This window comes from Pipra filicauda, unplaced genomic scaffold (genome assembly GCF_003945595.2).
Source record: "Pipra filicauda isolate LSUMZ 115617 unplaced genomic scaffold, ASM394559v2 scaffold134_size1991817_pilon, whole genome shotgun sequence".
In the NCBI taxonomy this organism is placed as follows: Eukaryota; Metazoa; Chordata; class Aves; order Passeriformes; family Pipridae; genus Pipra; species Pipra filicauda.
The window spans coordinates 518,903-535,823 of record NW_024103818.1 but is presented as its reverse complement, the minus strand read 5'-3'; the positions used below and the strand labels follow the sequence as shown (position 1 = coordinate 535,823).

General features: G+C 35.9%; 1 protein-coding gene across 2 annotated transcripts in view; it reads left to right on the top strand.

The window, feature by feature from the left end:
- AQR (aquarius intron-binding spliceosomal factor) overlaps positions 1–16,921 on the top strand; it is a 67,189-nt gene that overhangs the window by 24,543 nt on the left and 25,725 nt on the right. For both annotated transcript variants that reach the window (XM_039378309.1, XM_027736469.2), the window contains 13 exons: positions 318–386; positions 864–964; positions 1,628–1,704; positions 2,923–2,987; positions 4,913–5,029; positions 6,413–6,526; positions 7,250–7,353; positions 8,029–8,131; positions 8,896–9,016; positions 11,488–11,629; positions 12,376–12,554; positions 13,433–13,600; positions 14,015–14,184. In XM_039378309.1, the coding sequence (XP_039234243.1) occupies positions 318–386; positions 864–964; positions 1,628–1,704; positions 2,923–2,987; positions 4,913–5,029; positions 6,413–6,526; positions 7,250–7,353; positions 8,029–8,131; positions 8,896–9,016; positions 11,488–11,629; positions 12,376–12,554; positions 13,433–13,600; positions 14,015–14,184 (1,530 nt within the window). The remainder of the gene's footprint in view (positions 1–317; positions 387–863; positions 965–1,627; positions 1,705–2,922; positions 2,988–4,912; positions 5,030–6,412; positions 6,527–7,249; positions 7,354–8,028; positions 8,132–8,895; positions 9,017–11,487; positions 11,630–12,375; positions 12,555–13,432; positions 13,601–14,014; positions 14,185–16,921) is intronic.

The following is a 16,921-nucleotide window of genomic DNA, read 5'->3' as shown; positions in this document are numbered from 1 at the left end:
AAACTTGTTAAATTAAGGGCTTTAGGGGAGAAAGTATAGAATAAAAACAAGTAGAGAAAGCACAGTGGGAAAACTGAGTTCAAGAATAAAAATTGGGTGAAGAGGGAACATCAGTTCTCAACGGCTTCTGTGCTAAAAATACGTACACAGATGGGGCCTCTGCTGAAATATTGAGAACTGACAGACTCCCTGGAAAGTCTAAGAGAACAACATACTTTTGTTAGATGGTAATGTACATGGATTTATTTTGTAAGACAGGCACATCAGAAAACATAAGAATTTTAAAAAAGCATTTTTTGTCTGTAACTTTCTAACAGGAAGTGGACTTGATCAGAGGTCAAGTGCAGCAGCTCATTTCCTTACCGATGTGGATGGCTCTACAACCTGTAAGCATAACACTGTAAACTGACAGAGCAATCTTCTAGGGATTATCCAAGTCTTATAAAGTGAATTCTTATGGAATACTGTTAAGGAATTCTAATATTTACAGCATTGCTATGGAATTACATTTTTGTGTCTTTGTAAAATTCTTTCTTGTTTGTTACTAATTTCCACGTAATAATAATTATTATGTAATTTTTATTAAAACTAAGCCTTTTTGCTTATAGCTTCTTTATAGTTTGTAGACAAGGCCATGAGGTCACAGGGATTAGGCAATGGAGCTGACATCTAGCCATAACTAGACTTTCTGTAGCAGTATTACATTCGTTTTACAATGATACTTATTGAGAATAGTCTGAGCCAACTGTTTATTTCAGTTTGGTATGTATTTCTTTCTTTTTTTAATGAAAAGACTGGATTGTATTTTTATCTCTTGTGAAAACAAGGATTCTTGGTGACTGAATAACATTTTAATGTTTCAGAAGCGACTGGAACATGAACTGAAAAAGACACCAAAACTAAGAAAATTCTGGAATCTAATTAAGAAAAATGATGCAAAAATGGATGAAGAAGCAAGAATGCAGTATGTTACAGAAACATTTTTTTTGTGTTAAATCCAAAGCCCTTATTACTTTCATTGTGTTTTAGCTAAAATAAATTGTTTCAATAAAAAAAGTTTTTTAAAAAATGTGTGAATATGGCAAAGAAGGATTGATCATATGTGGTCTCTTTTTTTTAGTAGTCTTTATGCAAAATATTGTTACAAACTTTATATTTTATTTGATTAGTGAATTTATGATATCAAATCTTAGAGCTATTGGATGAAAGTATAAAAGAATATTCATATAGTTATTAGGTTTTTTCCATGACCTTTAGCAAATGTTTCTCTTTTAAGCATATAGCTTATGCAAATATTTGAATAAATCTGTGTGTATCTCAGCAAAATTAAATGTTCCAATGGTTTTGTGTTGCAATATGGTAAGGTGTAGGTGGTGACAAACTCCTCTTTGATTCATTAAGAAGCATGGGTTGTTAATCAGTTCTGTACCTAAAAATGTAGACTGCTATTCTGTGTGCCTGAGTGCAGAGAGAAAAGTTACCATCTAAACAGTTTAGGTGTGTTTCAGAGCAACCCGCTACCATTGTGTAAATTTTGAAGCAGCTAACTTTGTATTAGTTAAAGCTACAATGTACTTCTAGTCTACACATAAGAGTATTAATTCTTTCGTCATATGTCTGATTTTAGAGCATATCGGGAGAGAAGATTTCTTTCACAGCTCATTCAGAAATTCATTTCTGTGCTAAAGACAATACCTATCTCAGGTAACTGTGGTTCTTATGTTACTTTGTTGTCTGGTAATCTGTGTTAAGTTCTTTTCTGTTGCTGAAGTCCTTAGGATATCAACCTGAGGTTGGAGACCTTATTCATATGGAGTTTTAGTGAAATATATGCCTGTCTGCATGGATTTCGTATAAAAATTATATTCAAATTTGTATATATTTTAAAAATTTAACAGCAGAAAGCTTCTTTCAGCCTCCTTCTGTTCAGTATGGACCTAGTAAAAACAGTGTTTCTGGGAACTGATATTCCTTATTGTATGCTCAGAGCATTAAAGCATTTCATACATACTTAGGTGCCTTTTTAAATAGGTGATATAAATGCATATTATAAGTCTCTGTTCTGTTAGTACTGTTGATTTACAGTAAGAACAAAAGCCTAAGTGAAGTGAAATTCTGTAAGACTTGACTGCAGTTGATTTATAAGTCATTGTGACAAGCAAAATTATATGCTTACCTGATTTAGAAAGGAAAAGTGTTTGTACAGGAAGGTGTTAGCCTTTTAAGAAAACAGGATTATTATACTCTAAACACAGCACAGTTTGGATGAAATCACTTCCCAGAGTTCTGCTTTTGCTGTTAAACTCTTGGCAAACTTCAACTCGTACTGAGCTGTAAGGGAAAATTTTGTGTGTTGTGGCTTCTTCAGAAAGGATACTTATCCCCTCTGTTTTTCTAATTATGCAAGATCTGTTTTAGGAAGATTTACTTTAACAGTTCTTTGGAGACTTTAGGAATTAGGTAGTCATTAGAGCAGACTAATGTATTTTAATATGATTCTGAAGGCCCCTTAGTAGTCACCACTGAGTTCCTTTGAAGATGGTCAAGGCCTTTTGCACACACCTTGATTGCAGATTTTAAATTTTTGAGTACTGGGCCCTAAAAGTTCTCAACAAGCTTAATGGGCCGTTGATATCCTGTGGAAGAAAGCATTTTTGCATGTCACATATGAGGTTTTCTCAAAGTTGATAAAATCACTCCTGAAACTCTGGTTCTATTCCTCTCTTTCATTGCTAACCAGAAGAATTTTGGATATAAGAAAGGATTGTTTCAGAAAGAGAAGAATGTATTAGTTAGCTTTTAACAAGATTAAAAAGTTAATACTCTTGTATTTGTAGCATTTATTACATTTGTGAAGAATAGTTCAAGTGTAACTATATCGTGGTGTGGATCAGTTTTAAAATTTTTTTTTCTACTATCTAGGTCCTATTTCTATGGACAAAGTTCATTATTGTGAAAGGTTTATTGAACTCATGCTAGACCTTGAGGTGAGTTATTAAATTGTTTCAGCCTGTTTCCGGGTGTACTTTTCTAGGCCTTTAATGCATAAAGTCATTATTACAGCCTTATTCCCAATAGCAAGTGGTTATGTCACAGCTGTGCATATGGTTCCTTAATAGTGGTTTTCCATCTGTAAATAGGAGGTTATAGCAGTGCATCTACATTGGGAACTGACCAGTAATATTTATAAGCCAGATGAATTATTAGACAAAAGTAGGATGCTAAAGTGCTCAGTGAAGAGGACTTTGTTAATTGGAGTAGTGGTAATAATTCTGGCAATTGATTAAAGTGTGTGATACTTTAATCTGCTAGGAATAACTCAGAATTGTTCTTCCCAATGCATAACAGGTCAGTTAAAGTATCTTTTGTCTTATAGGGTTAAATCCCAGAAAGCAGCAGTAGTTCTGAAATGCAAACTATTTCTGTGTTGACTAGAATTCATGATTTAGAAGTAATCATGAATCAGATCTGGTGACTGAGCTTTGTTAAGGGGTAATAAGGGGCAAAGCAAAGTTTTGTGAAATTTTTCAGCCGGTACTGAGTGAGACAATTTTAAGCATCACAGAACCAGTATTAAAAATAAAAGGCATTCATTTGCAGTTCCTCACATGAGTAGATACTTATTTAGAATAACTTCAACTTTAGAAGGCATGCTGAAATAAAAGAGACTTTTCTGAAACAGTAATCACAGAGAACTTTAAAGTGGTTTGATCTTGTCTAACTTTTGTCCAACTGTCCTCTGTTAAATCACTTAAGTAATTTGTGCTTGTAGTTGCAATAGAATGAATAATTTAAATTAAAACTTGTTGTTTTATGTATATAATATGTATATAATATACTCTTACAGAGAAAATATGTATTTGAAGGTAAACTAAAGTCTGTCAGTTAGCCAGAATGCTTAAGAGGCAGTACATTTAATGTTGGTTCTTACTAGGTATTACAGAAAGGTTAGAATTCAGACAGGTTATGAAGTCTGTTTAATTGACTGGAACAAGTAAATGTGAAATTAGCTGTAAATCTAAGTCTTTCTGCCTTTGTAACATGTACTGTGTTAATGGGCTCATTTACTGACGTTGAAGCCTTTTTTAGTATAGTACTGTTTCATAGTACAATATATGCACTGCCATCAAAACTTGGTGATTTGATAATTTGAAAGTAATGATTCCATGGAGAGTTATTATGGTTTTCTGAGTTTGTTTTTTGTAATTATTGTGCAGAGTAATCAACATTTACTACTACAGATTCTTTTATTTTCTTCATCTTAGTTCTACACACCGTTTTGATGCTTTTTGGCTTTCTGAATTCAGTCCGTAGAAAGTTGTGGTGTATTATTGTATGCTGATCAACAGTTGCTACATACAGCAGCTTTTAAGCTATTTACATTGAGAAGAAATGATCACTGCTTTTTTTTAAGATTTGAAAAATTGGTAGTCTAACTTCAGTCTTACAAAGAATAGGAGATACCATATCGTATTTGGAAGAAACAGTTTGCAGTTTTAGAAAGATAAGCTAAAAGTTAATGAAATTAGTATAGAGAACAAACACTTGATGTTGAAGCAGTTTGACATATCTTTTGTAGCACACAGCCATTATATAGACACTTAGTAGTAGAATAATTGCTGTATTTAATTTCTTTTTTTACTGGCAGGATGAATTCTCACTAATAGCAAGTTTATGCCATGCTCACAGTCACATAAAAAGCTGTGTTCTTAGCTGCTTACCTACATAAAACCAGTGTCTTGGCATACATAAATTCTACTTTAAAAAGAGAACCTCTGTTAGGGTATTGGATATGCGAATAACTGCAACAATATATCGTAATATGCTTTCTTGAAATGGAAAATTTCTGAAAAGCCAGGATTTCTTACCTTTTGAAGAGTTGCTTGTATTAACGTGAGGTTGTTTACCGCAGGCTTTGCTTCCCACACGGCGCTGGTTCAATACAGTGTTGGATGACTCCCATCTTGTTGTTCACTGTTACCTGTCTAGTCTTGCTAAAAGAGAGAAAGAGGGTCACCTCTTCTGCCAGGTGAGATACAAAGTTGTTGAAAATGACTTTTTCATTCACTGTGTTTCTGAATGCCACAATTGTTTTGTTTTATATTTATTTGTTGAAGATAGGCTTTTCTCCTGGATGCAAACTACACATTTATTTAAATCAGACAGTAGTTCTTTCTTACAGTTACCTAAGTGTGTGACTGCTGTTACATTTCATAGAACAATTTGGGTTGGAAGGAACCTTAAAGATGATTCATTTCCTATACCTCGCCATGGTCAGGGACACTTTCCGCTAGACCAGGTTACTCAGAGCCCTATCCAACCTGGTCTTGAACACCTCCAGGGATGGGGCAACCACAGCCTCTGTGGGCAAGCTGTTCCAGTGCCTCACCACCCTCACCGTAAAAAATTTCTTCCTGGTATCTGATCTAAACCTGCCCTCCTTCAGCTTAAGTCCATTCCCCCTTGTTCTATCACTACGTGCCCTGTGAAAAGTCCCTCTCCAGCTGCCTTGTAGCCCCCTTTAGGTACTATAAAGGCTTGTATAAGGTCTCTCCAGAGCCTTCTCTTCTTCAGGCTGAACAGCCCCAACTGTCTCAGCCTGTTGTCCTAGGAGAGGTCCTCCAGCCCTGTAGCCAAGTCCTCCGGACGTGTTGCAACTTGTTGCAACACATTTTTCTTGTGTTGGAGGCCCCAGAGTTGGATGCAGTACTCCAGCTGGGGTCTCACAAGAGCAGAGTAATATTTTTGGTTCTGTTCTTGAAAAGTTCTTAAAAGTACAATGTAAAAAGCAGTGGAGCTTCTGGCATGCTTAACTGCACACATAGCAGAAGTTGTCTCTAGTGCATTCCTGTGTTCTTGATTTTGACTTCAGGCTGTTCTGTAGTGCAGCTGTTTTTCACTACTGTCCTTCAGTTTACTCAGTCATAGCTAGTATATTTTTTTTAATGGCAGGATCTGAAGATCTCTTGCCTTTCCTTCATGTGAGCTGCTTTTCCTGCTGCTTGCTATCCCCCATCTCTGGCAGTTGTTCATTTTCATTGAGGGTCAGTGTTGATGAAACAAAAAACCAGCAGCACATCTGAATAATTTTATTCTTCCAAGTTAAATAATCTCATTGAGAGGTAGGATGAATTTCAGAGCTGCCATCAGAGGGGGCAGGAGGGAGCAAGACTTCTCCCATTTGGTAGCAGCAAGCCATAAATTGGGTTCAGTGACTTAGTGAGCCTCTGGCAGATGAGATACCTAACCAAAATTATTTTGTGCATCAGCCAAGTATAAAATTTAGCTACCACCCCCTTAGTCCATTTCTTCTAGAACTTTGAGGAGCTTTTGTTTGTCCTCTTAAATTGTGGTTTTGTTTGTAGTAGGGTGTCTCTTATTGTTAATCCACTAATTTATATTAATGTCTTAGCTTTTAGATATGCTTAAATTCTACACTGGCTTTGAAATCAATGATCAGACTGGAAATGCTTTGACAGAGAATGAGATGACAACAATTCACTATGACAGAATTACCTCTCTACAGGTAGGCAGATGATGAAGTGCTTATGGGAGGGAAAGGATGTGGTTTTGTTTTTCTAGTCTAATTTGCATCTGGAATATGAACAAGGATATTTCCCAAATCAAACCCTTATTTTCCCTATTGAGTTACAAGAATAGTTTTAGCTTGACTGCCCGTCATATTGAAGACATGTAATGCTTCAGTGTGGTGGATGTGACAATGACTAAATAATATGCTCTAGCAAAACATCACCACTTCGGACTTGAAGTTACCAAGATGAACTGTGAATGCTGTAGGAACTTGCAGTGGTGCGGTAGGTGGCAGCATTTCATCAACATCGGTGGGCATGTGGCAACAGTGGTCCCTTGTACAGAAGAGACAAAGTAAATTCACATATGCTTTTCAGAACTTTTCCCGTCAGCTTTAGCAAAACGATTCAAGGAAGCATGGCCAAATTACACTTGTTCCTTGTTTTTCTTAGTTGCCTGCAAAGCTACATATCTGCTCCATTGCGTTTCATTTCAGTAACAGACCTGATAGAAAGGTGTGTAAGGATAAGATACTGTGTCAGAAATCCAGGAGTAACAAATAGTTGGTGTTTCATTGGCTTTTATTTCTGTGGTGGTAGTGTCCATGGGGTGGAACATGTTATGAATCAGGAGAAGCTTTTATCTGAACATTTAAACTGTTACTAAATTGTTTCTTTAATATGATTACATCCAATTTTTGTGCATGGGTCTTTTGTAGAGAGCAGCATTTGCACATTTCCCGGAGTTATATGACTTTGCACTCTCAAATGTAGCTGCAGTAGATACTCGTGATGCACTGGTGAAGTTATTTGGACCCCTTAGGTAAGTTATCAAGTTGAAATTGAAATTGTTTTCAGTATAATTTAATTTTACAGATTTCTAGTCTTTTTTCTTTCTGACTTCTCATGCATTCTCACATGACTTATCAGTTCCTTCTGAGTTGTCATGGTGCCTTTACATCTCCTGAATTAGAGAGACAGGGAGATTTTGAGTCCACTAGTAGTGAAAAATAACTTTCTTTTTCTTTTTTTTAATTAATGTGAGAAAGAACTAATATTCTGGAAAATAAGCTGGTTGCCTAAAGTAGTTGTAGTAGTAATTAACTTGCAGTAGTTAACCTCTAAGCTGTTTAGTTTATTTTTTTTTACTGTGTTCTGTACAAGAACTACAACAGAAATCATAAAATTATGTCACTGTATTGTAAATGCTGTAACTAAAATGTGAGCAGGTCGTATATTGTCAAAGGCAATGTGTGCTTTGTTGTTTGATTCTGTTTCAGGTATCTGTCTTGAAACAATAGAAAGTATTCATACCTTGCTCTGTTTATTGTAGTTGAGAGGTTCAGCTTACACATTACACTCAAACTTCACTTAAAAGAATGATCCATAAATTATGGTCTCTGATCAAAACAGATAGTTGGATTTTTTTTAAGCTGCAGCAAGTGCTCTCTCTGGTTTCAGTTTAAGTGATAGAAGCTTCTTTCCTTTTGCTGTGCAGCTCCAACGTTCTCCACCAGGTGGCGTCGTACCTGTGCCTCCTGCCACCCCTGGCCGAAGGGGAAGACACGACCCACGAAAAGGAGTTTCTGCTGGAGTTGCTGGTAAAGGCATAGTTAATGCTGCTTGTGTTTTTCTTTTGAAAACTCATCTAAATCCAGCAACTACACTTCAGTAAAGTAGTCATTTAGGGCATTTTGCTGAAGCACCCACGAACCACAGCAGTGTTACAGCAGTAAATGGCATACTAAGATGGGGTTTAAAACCATATAAATTAAATATTTGAAAATGCCTATTTATATATATGTAATTTCCATGAGAAACTAATATGTGTGTGTTTGGTGTAATAGTAAAGGCCAGTCAGAAGAGTCTTAGTAATAGTTTTGAGTTCTGGAAAAGTTTTTGCTCCTTATTTAGCAACCTGCTTGCCCCACTTAAAAAATCTGCTAAAGTAGATCTAAGTATTCAGTACCTATTCAAGTCTCAAACCCATTTGAAATACTCTTTGTTGCACATAATTTCTTTTGATACCTTGGATATTCAAGGTATACAATATTACTGTAGGCTTCTGATCTGATATCAGTATTAAAATGGCATAGCTGGTTTTTAAAATCTGTTTAATAAGCTTATTTTGGGGTTGGTGATTTCTTAAAAAATTGTTCATGTAGTTTTCTAAAACTTAGATGGTAGTGATACGATACCTATCAATGCCATGGAGAGATACTTATTTAATTTTAAAAAAATTATATTTAATTTAAAAAAAAAATATTAAAAGAGAAAATGCAAGTGACCACTAGCAGTCTTATGGATCAAAAGCAGCTTTTTTGTTCCTTTTTGACTTAGAGTTTGAAATGCATTCTTTCTTTAGGTTTCCCGTCATGAGCGACGAATATCTCAAATTCAGCAACTCAACCAGATGCCTCTTTATCCCACGGAGAAGATTATTTGGGATGAAAATATTGTACCAACCGAATATTATTCTGGAGAAGGTAAGATTAGTATTTCAGTAAATGCTGAACAGAATGGTGAATGCTGCATAGAAAAGGCAGTTCTGATGTCTTATGTTTATTCTGTTCGAGAAACTTATATGCAGTACTTGGTGTCTTCCAGTATCTTATAGTAAGGTCAGGGGGGTTTTTTCTTCAGTTGTGAATCAGGAACTCTGAGATTAAATTGTTAGCAATTATGTAGTGGATTTAAAGAAAAATAAACCTGTGTTTACACAAAGGCATTTATTTGCTTCTGGATAACAGGTGTGTTATACTACCAGCTGAGGAACAAGTAGTTACTGTAAGGTGAAACAGGTTGGAAATAGCAACAGAAAAGCTGCTGTCTGTGCTTTGCTTTTAAGTATAAGGGGGGGGAAAGGGTGGTAATGAGAGGAAATTAACCCTAATTATCTTACTCATATTTCAAGGTAGAAGTGTACACATAGTCACTAGAGAGTAGCGTATGCACTCTTAAATTCAGAACCTACTGTTTTTGCTTAATGTGCTTATGATAAAGGAAGCAAACTGCAGGTATTGCAAACAAGGAATTGTGTAATTTTAAGCTTTGCAATATACAGCACATGTATTTTTGCCTAGCTACTTTTAAAAATTTTTGTTTTAATGCACATCATGAGAAATTTCATTAGGAATGTGAAAAATTTAATTTGGAGTTAAATTAATATGGAAATCTTGTATAGCAGTGTATATGTTCAAAGAGATATACATTTATATATGTATATATATATGTAATATGTAGTATAAAGCATATTTCAGGTTTTAGCAATGACTATTCCATACATACCCTTCTTCATGTAGTTTTGATTCAGAGGGTTTTTTGGGTAGTTAAAAACTTTAAGTTCAGTTGCTTACCATAAATTAGTTTTTTTGGATGAATTCTCTGCGAAGCAAATATTAATGAGAAGAAAGAGATGACCCCTTTAGACAGGCAGAGTTATAGGCAACAAAGGACATTTTTCCAAACTGATATGATACAGATGTATGTGTTAGAGTAGAGGAGGAAAGGGAGGTAGGAGGAGAAACAACACAGTGCAGAAACAGGTGTGATGAGCTACTCTGACTTTTTAATAATGCATGAAATGTAATTTTGGCAAGTAACAGTGGTTGCTGGTGGAAGCATTTCCTCTTGTGGTGAACTCTTTTGCAATTATTGTATTGATGGCACTATTGTGAAGTAGTTCTGTTGCCGTCAAACTATTACAAATATTTTTCTATTTTGCTTCTCTTAGTTTAGTTTACACTTTCTCTTTTTAATCTAATTCTCCAATCCTGGTTTCAAACAAAACAGTTTTGCTTTTGTGGTCTTGAAGGGTTTTTGTGTTCTTAAAACTAGCTTGATTACTTTGGTCTAAAATTTAAGTAAGAGTAATTTAATCCAAGAAGGATAGGAGTTTTGGGGTCTTTTTCTCTTATGAAATGGGGGAAGAATATCTGTCTAATAAATACTGTGCAGCCTTAAAGAGGTGTTTCTTCACATTCTGCCCTTTGTGCATATAACTAGCTTTACAGGACAGGGTTTGTTACTTGGTGTTGGGAAATGTGTTAAAGTATTTTATCACTATCAGGCTTTCCAGAATAGAAATTACTGTGTTCTGTCACCTCTTCACTGGTGTTGTATCTCAGTGCATGTGAAAACCTATATGTAGTACCTATACCAGTGAAAGGTTTCAGCAATAATATTGCAAGTTACAAAAGTGTGATGCTTTCACAAGTCCGGAACGTAGGTTTTCAAACTGAGATATTAGTCCAGTAATGAGTAACTTACAAGAATTTTTATTGTGAAAAATTTGCGTCTAAGTCTACCCTAAAAAGATGCAAGCTTCAGGACCTGTCTAGGAGTTCTAATACTCTTTGTGTAGTTAGATCTAATCTTCCCGTGTTTGTCATTCTCGTAAAAAACCTAAAACATTAACAGAAACTTTTGAGAGGAGTTGTGTATTAAAATTTGATTTCTTGACTTAAAACTTTTTTCTACATTAATGGGTTTTGTGGCTTCTAATAAACATAAAGCATGGGAATTGGGGAATTGTTGGATAATGCATGGGGTTTTGTAGTTAATGAGCCTTTTTCATCACTATTTAATGCTAGCCTAATTGTTGCATTCCCAAAGTACCATTATTTTGCCCTGCATTTGATTTTCATAAAATCAATTTTGTTGTAGTCTGAATACAGGGATGGATTTAATATTTAAATATGTCACTGTATTACTGCTAGAAGGATGACAGTTCGTTCAATCTTGCGCAGGTTAATTTAGAGAGAACCTGAAAATAGGTACTTTTTAGAGGCATATATTGATTAAAAGGGGTAGTTCTTAGAATCTCGCAGGATAACATCTATGGCAGTTATAGAACAATGCGTGCATGTATGTATGAATTCATAGAAACATTGTATTAATTCATCTTCTTTGTGTTTATTCATCAAATACCTCTCCCCTTCCACCCTTAAACCCTTAGGCTGTCTTGCACTTCCCAAATTGAATCTGCAGTTTCTGACTCTTCATGACTACCTGCTGAGGAACTTCAATCTTTTCCGCTTAGAGTCTACCTATGAAATCAGACAGGACATTGAAGATAGTGTCAGTAGGATGAAACCATGGTAATATTTATTAACTGCAAACCAGTCAGTTCAATTCTAATCAAAGTGCATTCGAGAATGAATAACTGATATTGTGTGTATACTAAATATATAGTAACTACTGTGCTTAAAATTATTACACAGATACTGTGTTTTATACTTACTCCTTCTATAAGGTATTGCCATCCCAAGGGATGAGATTTTGAGGATGTGTGGATATGTATCCCTGTAGGGGGGTTAAAGGCGGTATGTTGGATGCCAACAACTTGTGTTAAGATGGATGAGTTAGTTTTCCATAAGTACTAAGCCTTGGCTGACATTAAAAAACATGAAAACTTACCATCTCAGCTCCTCTGGTTTGTGACAGGGGTTCCTGAATATTCTTGAATTTGCCATCTGCCACATTTTAATCCTCTTTAGATTTCAAGGGTTCGTTTGGTGTGCTATCTTTTATACTCAGTAGTTGCATTTTATTATATTCCCTTTTTCTTCTGTCTTTGTGAGTTGTTTTGTTGTTTTTTTTTGGTTGGTTGTTTTTTTTATAATGCTAGCATAAGTTGCCTTTGTTTCTTGAAATATAAGTCAGTTCATGTTATGCATCAGTTCTAAAATGCAGGATTATGTGAATCTAATTCAGTAGCATGTGAAATTAAGTATTCTGCTTTTGTCTTAGAACTTACTGTGAGGTAAATTGTTTCACACTTTAAAAAAAGAACTGAATATGTTATCAGATAATGACTAACAAAACTTTGGGGTTTATTTCTTAGGTTATCAGAATATGGAGGTGTGGTCTTTGGTGGATGGGCTAGGATGGCACAACCCATTGTGTCTTTCACAGTGGTGGAGGTGGCAAAGCCCAATATTGGTGAAAACTGGCCCATGCGAGTACGAGCAGATGTCACAATTAATTTGAATGTCCGAGATAACATCAAAGACGAATGGGAAGGTATTTATGTTCTTTGAAGAAAAGTGCTTAAAATAGGTGCTCATCAAAATACATTTTGATGTAATCTTATTTGTAGGAAAAGGGGGTTTTAATCCAAGGTACAGTTATGTCAATCCTAATACACTATTTAGAAGTCAGTTACTCAAATTCCAAGTCTAAGAAGTTTATACTTTACTAAAGTGAAGATTGAAATTATTAAAGTACTTAGATGTCCATTGACAACTGAATGTAACTGATGTCATTCAGTTACTAACTGTAGAATTCTGTCCTTTACAGGGAATGTGGAAAGTTAACATTTTAAATTAATACATATGCTAATAATGTAGCACTGAAAGTATGGGAAATAAGGTATCTGTCTCATACACAAGTGGAGAGAAAAGACTTTAGTTTAATTCAAACCAGTGCATTTGAGTAGTTTTCAGTATATTTGACTGTTATGAAGTGTTGACGGTACCGAATACTATTTCTTATAAGTATCCACAGATGACAGTTCTTTTGCTTGGGGATTTGAACTTTAGTTGACCGTGTTGGCAAGTGGCATAGAGGCATGCACTTGTATTATCAGTAAATGTCACTCCCTTCTCTTTTGTTAGAGAAACCTGATAAATATACTGGAGCTGCAGCTGCATGGTGTGATTACAGGTCATGTAGCACAAATACTAAAGCAGGAGTGTGTGATAAATAAGCAGATACAAGTTTGGGAATGTAGATTTCTAATTAAGTAGAAAATCTAGGAGGATGACAGCAGAATTCACTGCACTGAGGTGGTGCACCTAGCTAGTGCACCTAGTATATTCTATTTTATATATATATATATAAGAAATGGATAAGGGAAATGCCATTCAATCAAATCACTGAATATTCCTTTTGGGAATCAGGTCTGCGTAAACATGATGTCTGCTTTTTGATTACGGTACGTCCCATGCAACCTTATGGCACCAAGTTTGACCGACGACAACCTTTTGTTGAGCAGACTGGTCTGGTGTATGTCAGAGGCTGTGAAATTCAGGGCATGTTGGATGAGAAAGGGCGTGTTATTGAAGAAGGTATGATATACCAAAGCTTTTTTTCTCTCTTTATTTTTTCATTTTTAACAGCTTAGTTGTTAACTTTCTTCTCTGTTAAGGAATGCTCATTGAATTAATTACCTACTTGGAAAAAAACCAAGCAAATTCCATAAGCAGCCTGGAAAAGGTTAACTAGTTTCCTCTGGTAAAATCTGATGTAGTTACATTAATTAAATAAATCCGGTATGTTTTTGTTTTAGGAATAAAATAGATTATATTCAAAAACTGTTAGAATAATGCAATGAAAATGTTTCTACTGCTGTGCAGAAATTAGTTGCATCATGTGAATTTGCCTAAATTTCATTTGAGGAACAATAATGGATCACTTATTTGAATGGTAATCTGCTTTTAGCACTAATTCAAATTCTAATCTTGCTATTTCATTACGGGCAGGACCTGAACCCAAACCAAGACTTAAAGGTGATTGCAGAACATACAGAGTATTTCTAGACCCAAACCAGTATCAACAAGACATGACCAATACAATCCAAAATGGAGCAGAAGATGTTTATGAGACATTTAATATAATAATGAGAAGAAAGCCAAAAGAAAACAATTTCAAGGTAAGGTACTTGCTCTTTGAGTTTTAGGTGAGAGTTTGTCTGAATATGCCAGCAGTACTGAGACTTGTTTATTTTCGATGCATGTAGTTAAGCTTTTCAGGTGACATTGCATCTAGTAAACTACAGCATGTCAGCTGGTGATAACCTTCCCCTACAGATAACTGTTGAACTAACTGAAAATCAAAACACTGCTTCTTCACCTAAGTATATAATGAAACATTAGTTTATAATTTCAGTCCTGTAACAGGAAGCCAACAGATTTGGCCTTTTGGGTTAAGCAGGTATGTGGTTTTTGTTACCTGATGTAATAGCGAAAGGAATATTGAAAAATGGGGAAAAAAGGGTGGGAAAAGGAGTAGCTACTCAAAAGGTTAAAGTCAGAAGAACCTGTTAGTTTTTGGGAGCATCACTGGATCAATTTCTTATTGGGTATTGGAATGTGTCAGATCAAGGGCAGCTCTGCAGGGAAGCACTTGGAGGTACCAGTGGATGAAAAACTTGACATGAGCAAACAGTGTGTACTCATAGCCCAGAAAGCTAACTGAATCTTGGGCTGCATCACAAGAAGCATGGCCAGCAGGTCAAGGGAGGTGTGGACCTGTTGGAGTTACTCCAGAGGAGGGACATGAAGATGATCGGAGGGGTGGAGCACCTCTCCTTTGAGGAAAGCCTGAGAGAGTTTGGGTTGTTTAGCCTGCAGAAGAGAAGGCTTCAGGGAGATCTTATTGCACTCTTTCAGTAAGGGGGTTTTTAAGGAAGGCAGACTTTTTAATAGCAGTAGTACAAGGAGTAGTGTTATAAGAAAGCAATATTTTACAATGAGGGTGGTGAAACACTGGAACAGGCTGCCCAGAGAGGTGGTGGATGCCCCATCCCTGGAAATTTTCAAAGTCAGGTTGGACAGGGTTCTGAGCAACCTGATCTAGTTGAAGATGTCTCTGCTCATTGTAGGAGGGTTGGGCTAGATGACCTTTAAAGATCCCTTCCTAAAAATAACATTCCATGATTCAGCCTCAACAGTGCTGAGCAGAAAGGAAGGAGCCACCTCCCTTGACCTGCTGGGCATCTTGGTAATGCAGCACAAGATACTGTTGGTCTTTTTCACTGTGAGGGTACATAATTTTGTAAACCTAAACATATTTCTTATTCACTTTCTTTGCTCTTTAGACCTCTGAATCTTAAATGTTCCTTGAGTTTTCCATTACAAAAATACAACACGAATGAAAAACTACCATTCTTTTGGTGCCTTAAAATCATGCATTACATAATTGAAGTGATTTTTGTTTTAAAGGATTCTGAAGCAAATTCTGTGTAAATGGATGGAGGCAGGCAGGAAGACATGGACTTCTTTTTTCTCTAACTAGAAAGATGTCTCTGGTGTGAAACAGTAGCTTGCAGCCTGCTTAGACCATTCTGGTGCCATCCAGCTGTGGATTGGTATATTGAAAGTACTTCATGGAGAGTCCTTTATAAATACATTTAAAAAAACCTCTTCAGAAGAGCTAATCTGCCTTCAATTTAGTAACTTCGAAGGGCTATCACAGAATTCACAGCATGTTTGAGATTGGAAGGAATAGATTAGGAGAATGGTTGAGGCTGGAGGGACCTTTGGAGATGATTTAGTCCAAACCCTACTTAAAGCAGAGACAGGTAGAGCAAGTTGCTCAAGATCCTGTGACTTTCTACAGTTGGAATTGGGTATGTCCATTGATGGAGACTACATAACCAGTCTAGACAACCTGTTCCAGTGTTCTATTACCCCTACGGTAAAAACATTTTGATGTATTTAAGTGGAATTTCCTGTATCTCCATTTATGTCCATTGCCCCTTGTCCTTTTACAGGGCACTACTGAGCAGACTCTAGTTCCACTGTCCTTACTTCCTCTCATTACTTTTTTTTTATACAAAGTGATAAAATTCTCTGTCACCCCATGAGTCTTCTCTTCTTGGAGCTAAACAATCCCAGCTCTCTCAACTTCTCATACAACAGATTCTCCAATCCCTTAATCGTCTTAGTAGCTCTCACTCATTCCATTATGTCTATGTCTGTTGTCCTGGGGAGCCTAGCGTTGGACACAGCACTCCAGATGCTGAGTAAAGGGAAGAAATCAGGAAGTTGACTAAGCAGGGATGATGATCACATTACTTGATTCCATGAATGATAAACTCAAGCAAGAAAAGGGCAGAGAATCCTACCCTTTGGAGATGGATATGTAAATGTAGACTATCAGAATAAAATTCCATACTTTGATTTGACTGATTATTCTTTTACAAGATTGGCATTTGGAGATTCTGTATTATATTCTGGTCTGGACTGCTGATGCGCTGTGATTGCCATCCATTTGTGTCCATGTTTGCTGGCATGTTGTTGTGCTCCAGGTTAAGCTATAAACTGCCCAGAGCAGTTACATTTTTATTTAAGACTTTAAAAGCCTTTTGGTTTGTTATAACCTCTAATTAGTGTCCAGAGAAAGAGTCACACACTCTTCTCTAAGAGAAATTCTTTTTAATTTAGTGAGAAAAAAAAAAGATATTTTGGCAAAAGGTTTTTACAGGAGTAAAATACAACAAAGAAAAAATATTTCACTAAAACATTCAGCACAAAGACCCATTCCACAGGAAACACTCACTAAAACAATCCATATACCAACTATATTGAACCACAGTTCATTGGTTTTAAGTTACCCACAAGAGAAGGAAAAGAGTAAAAGAAGAAAACACATTAAAAGGAATAAAG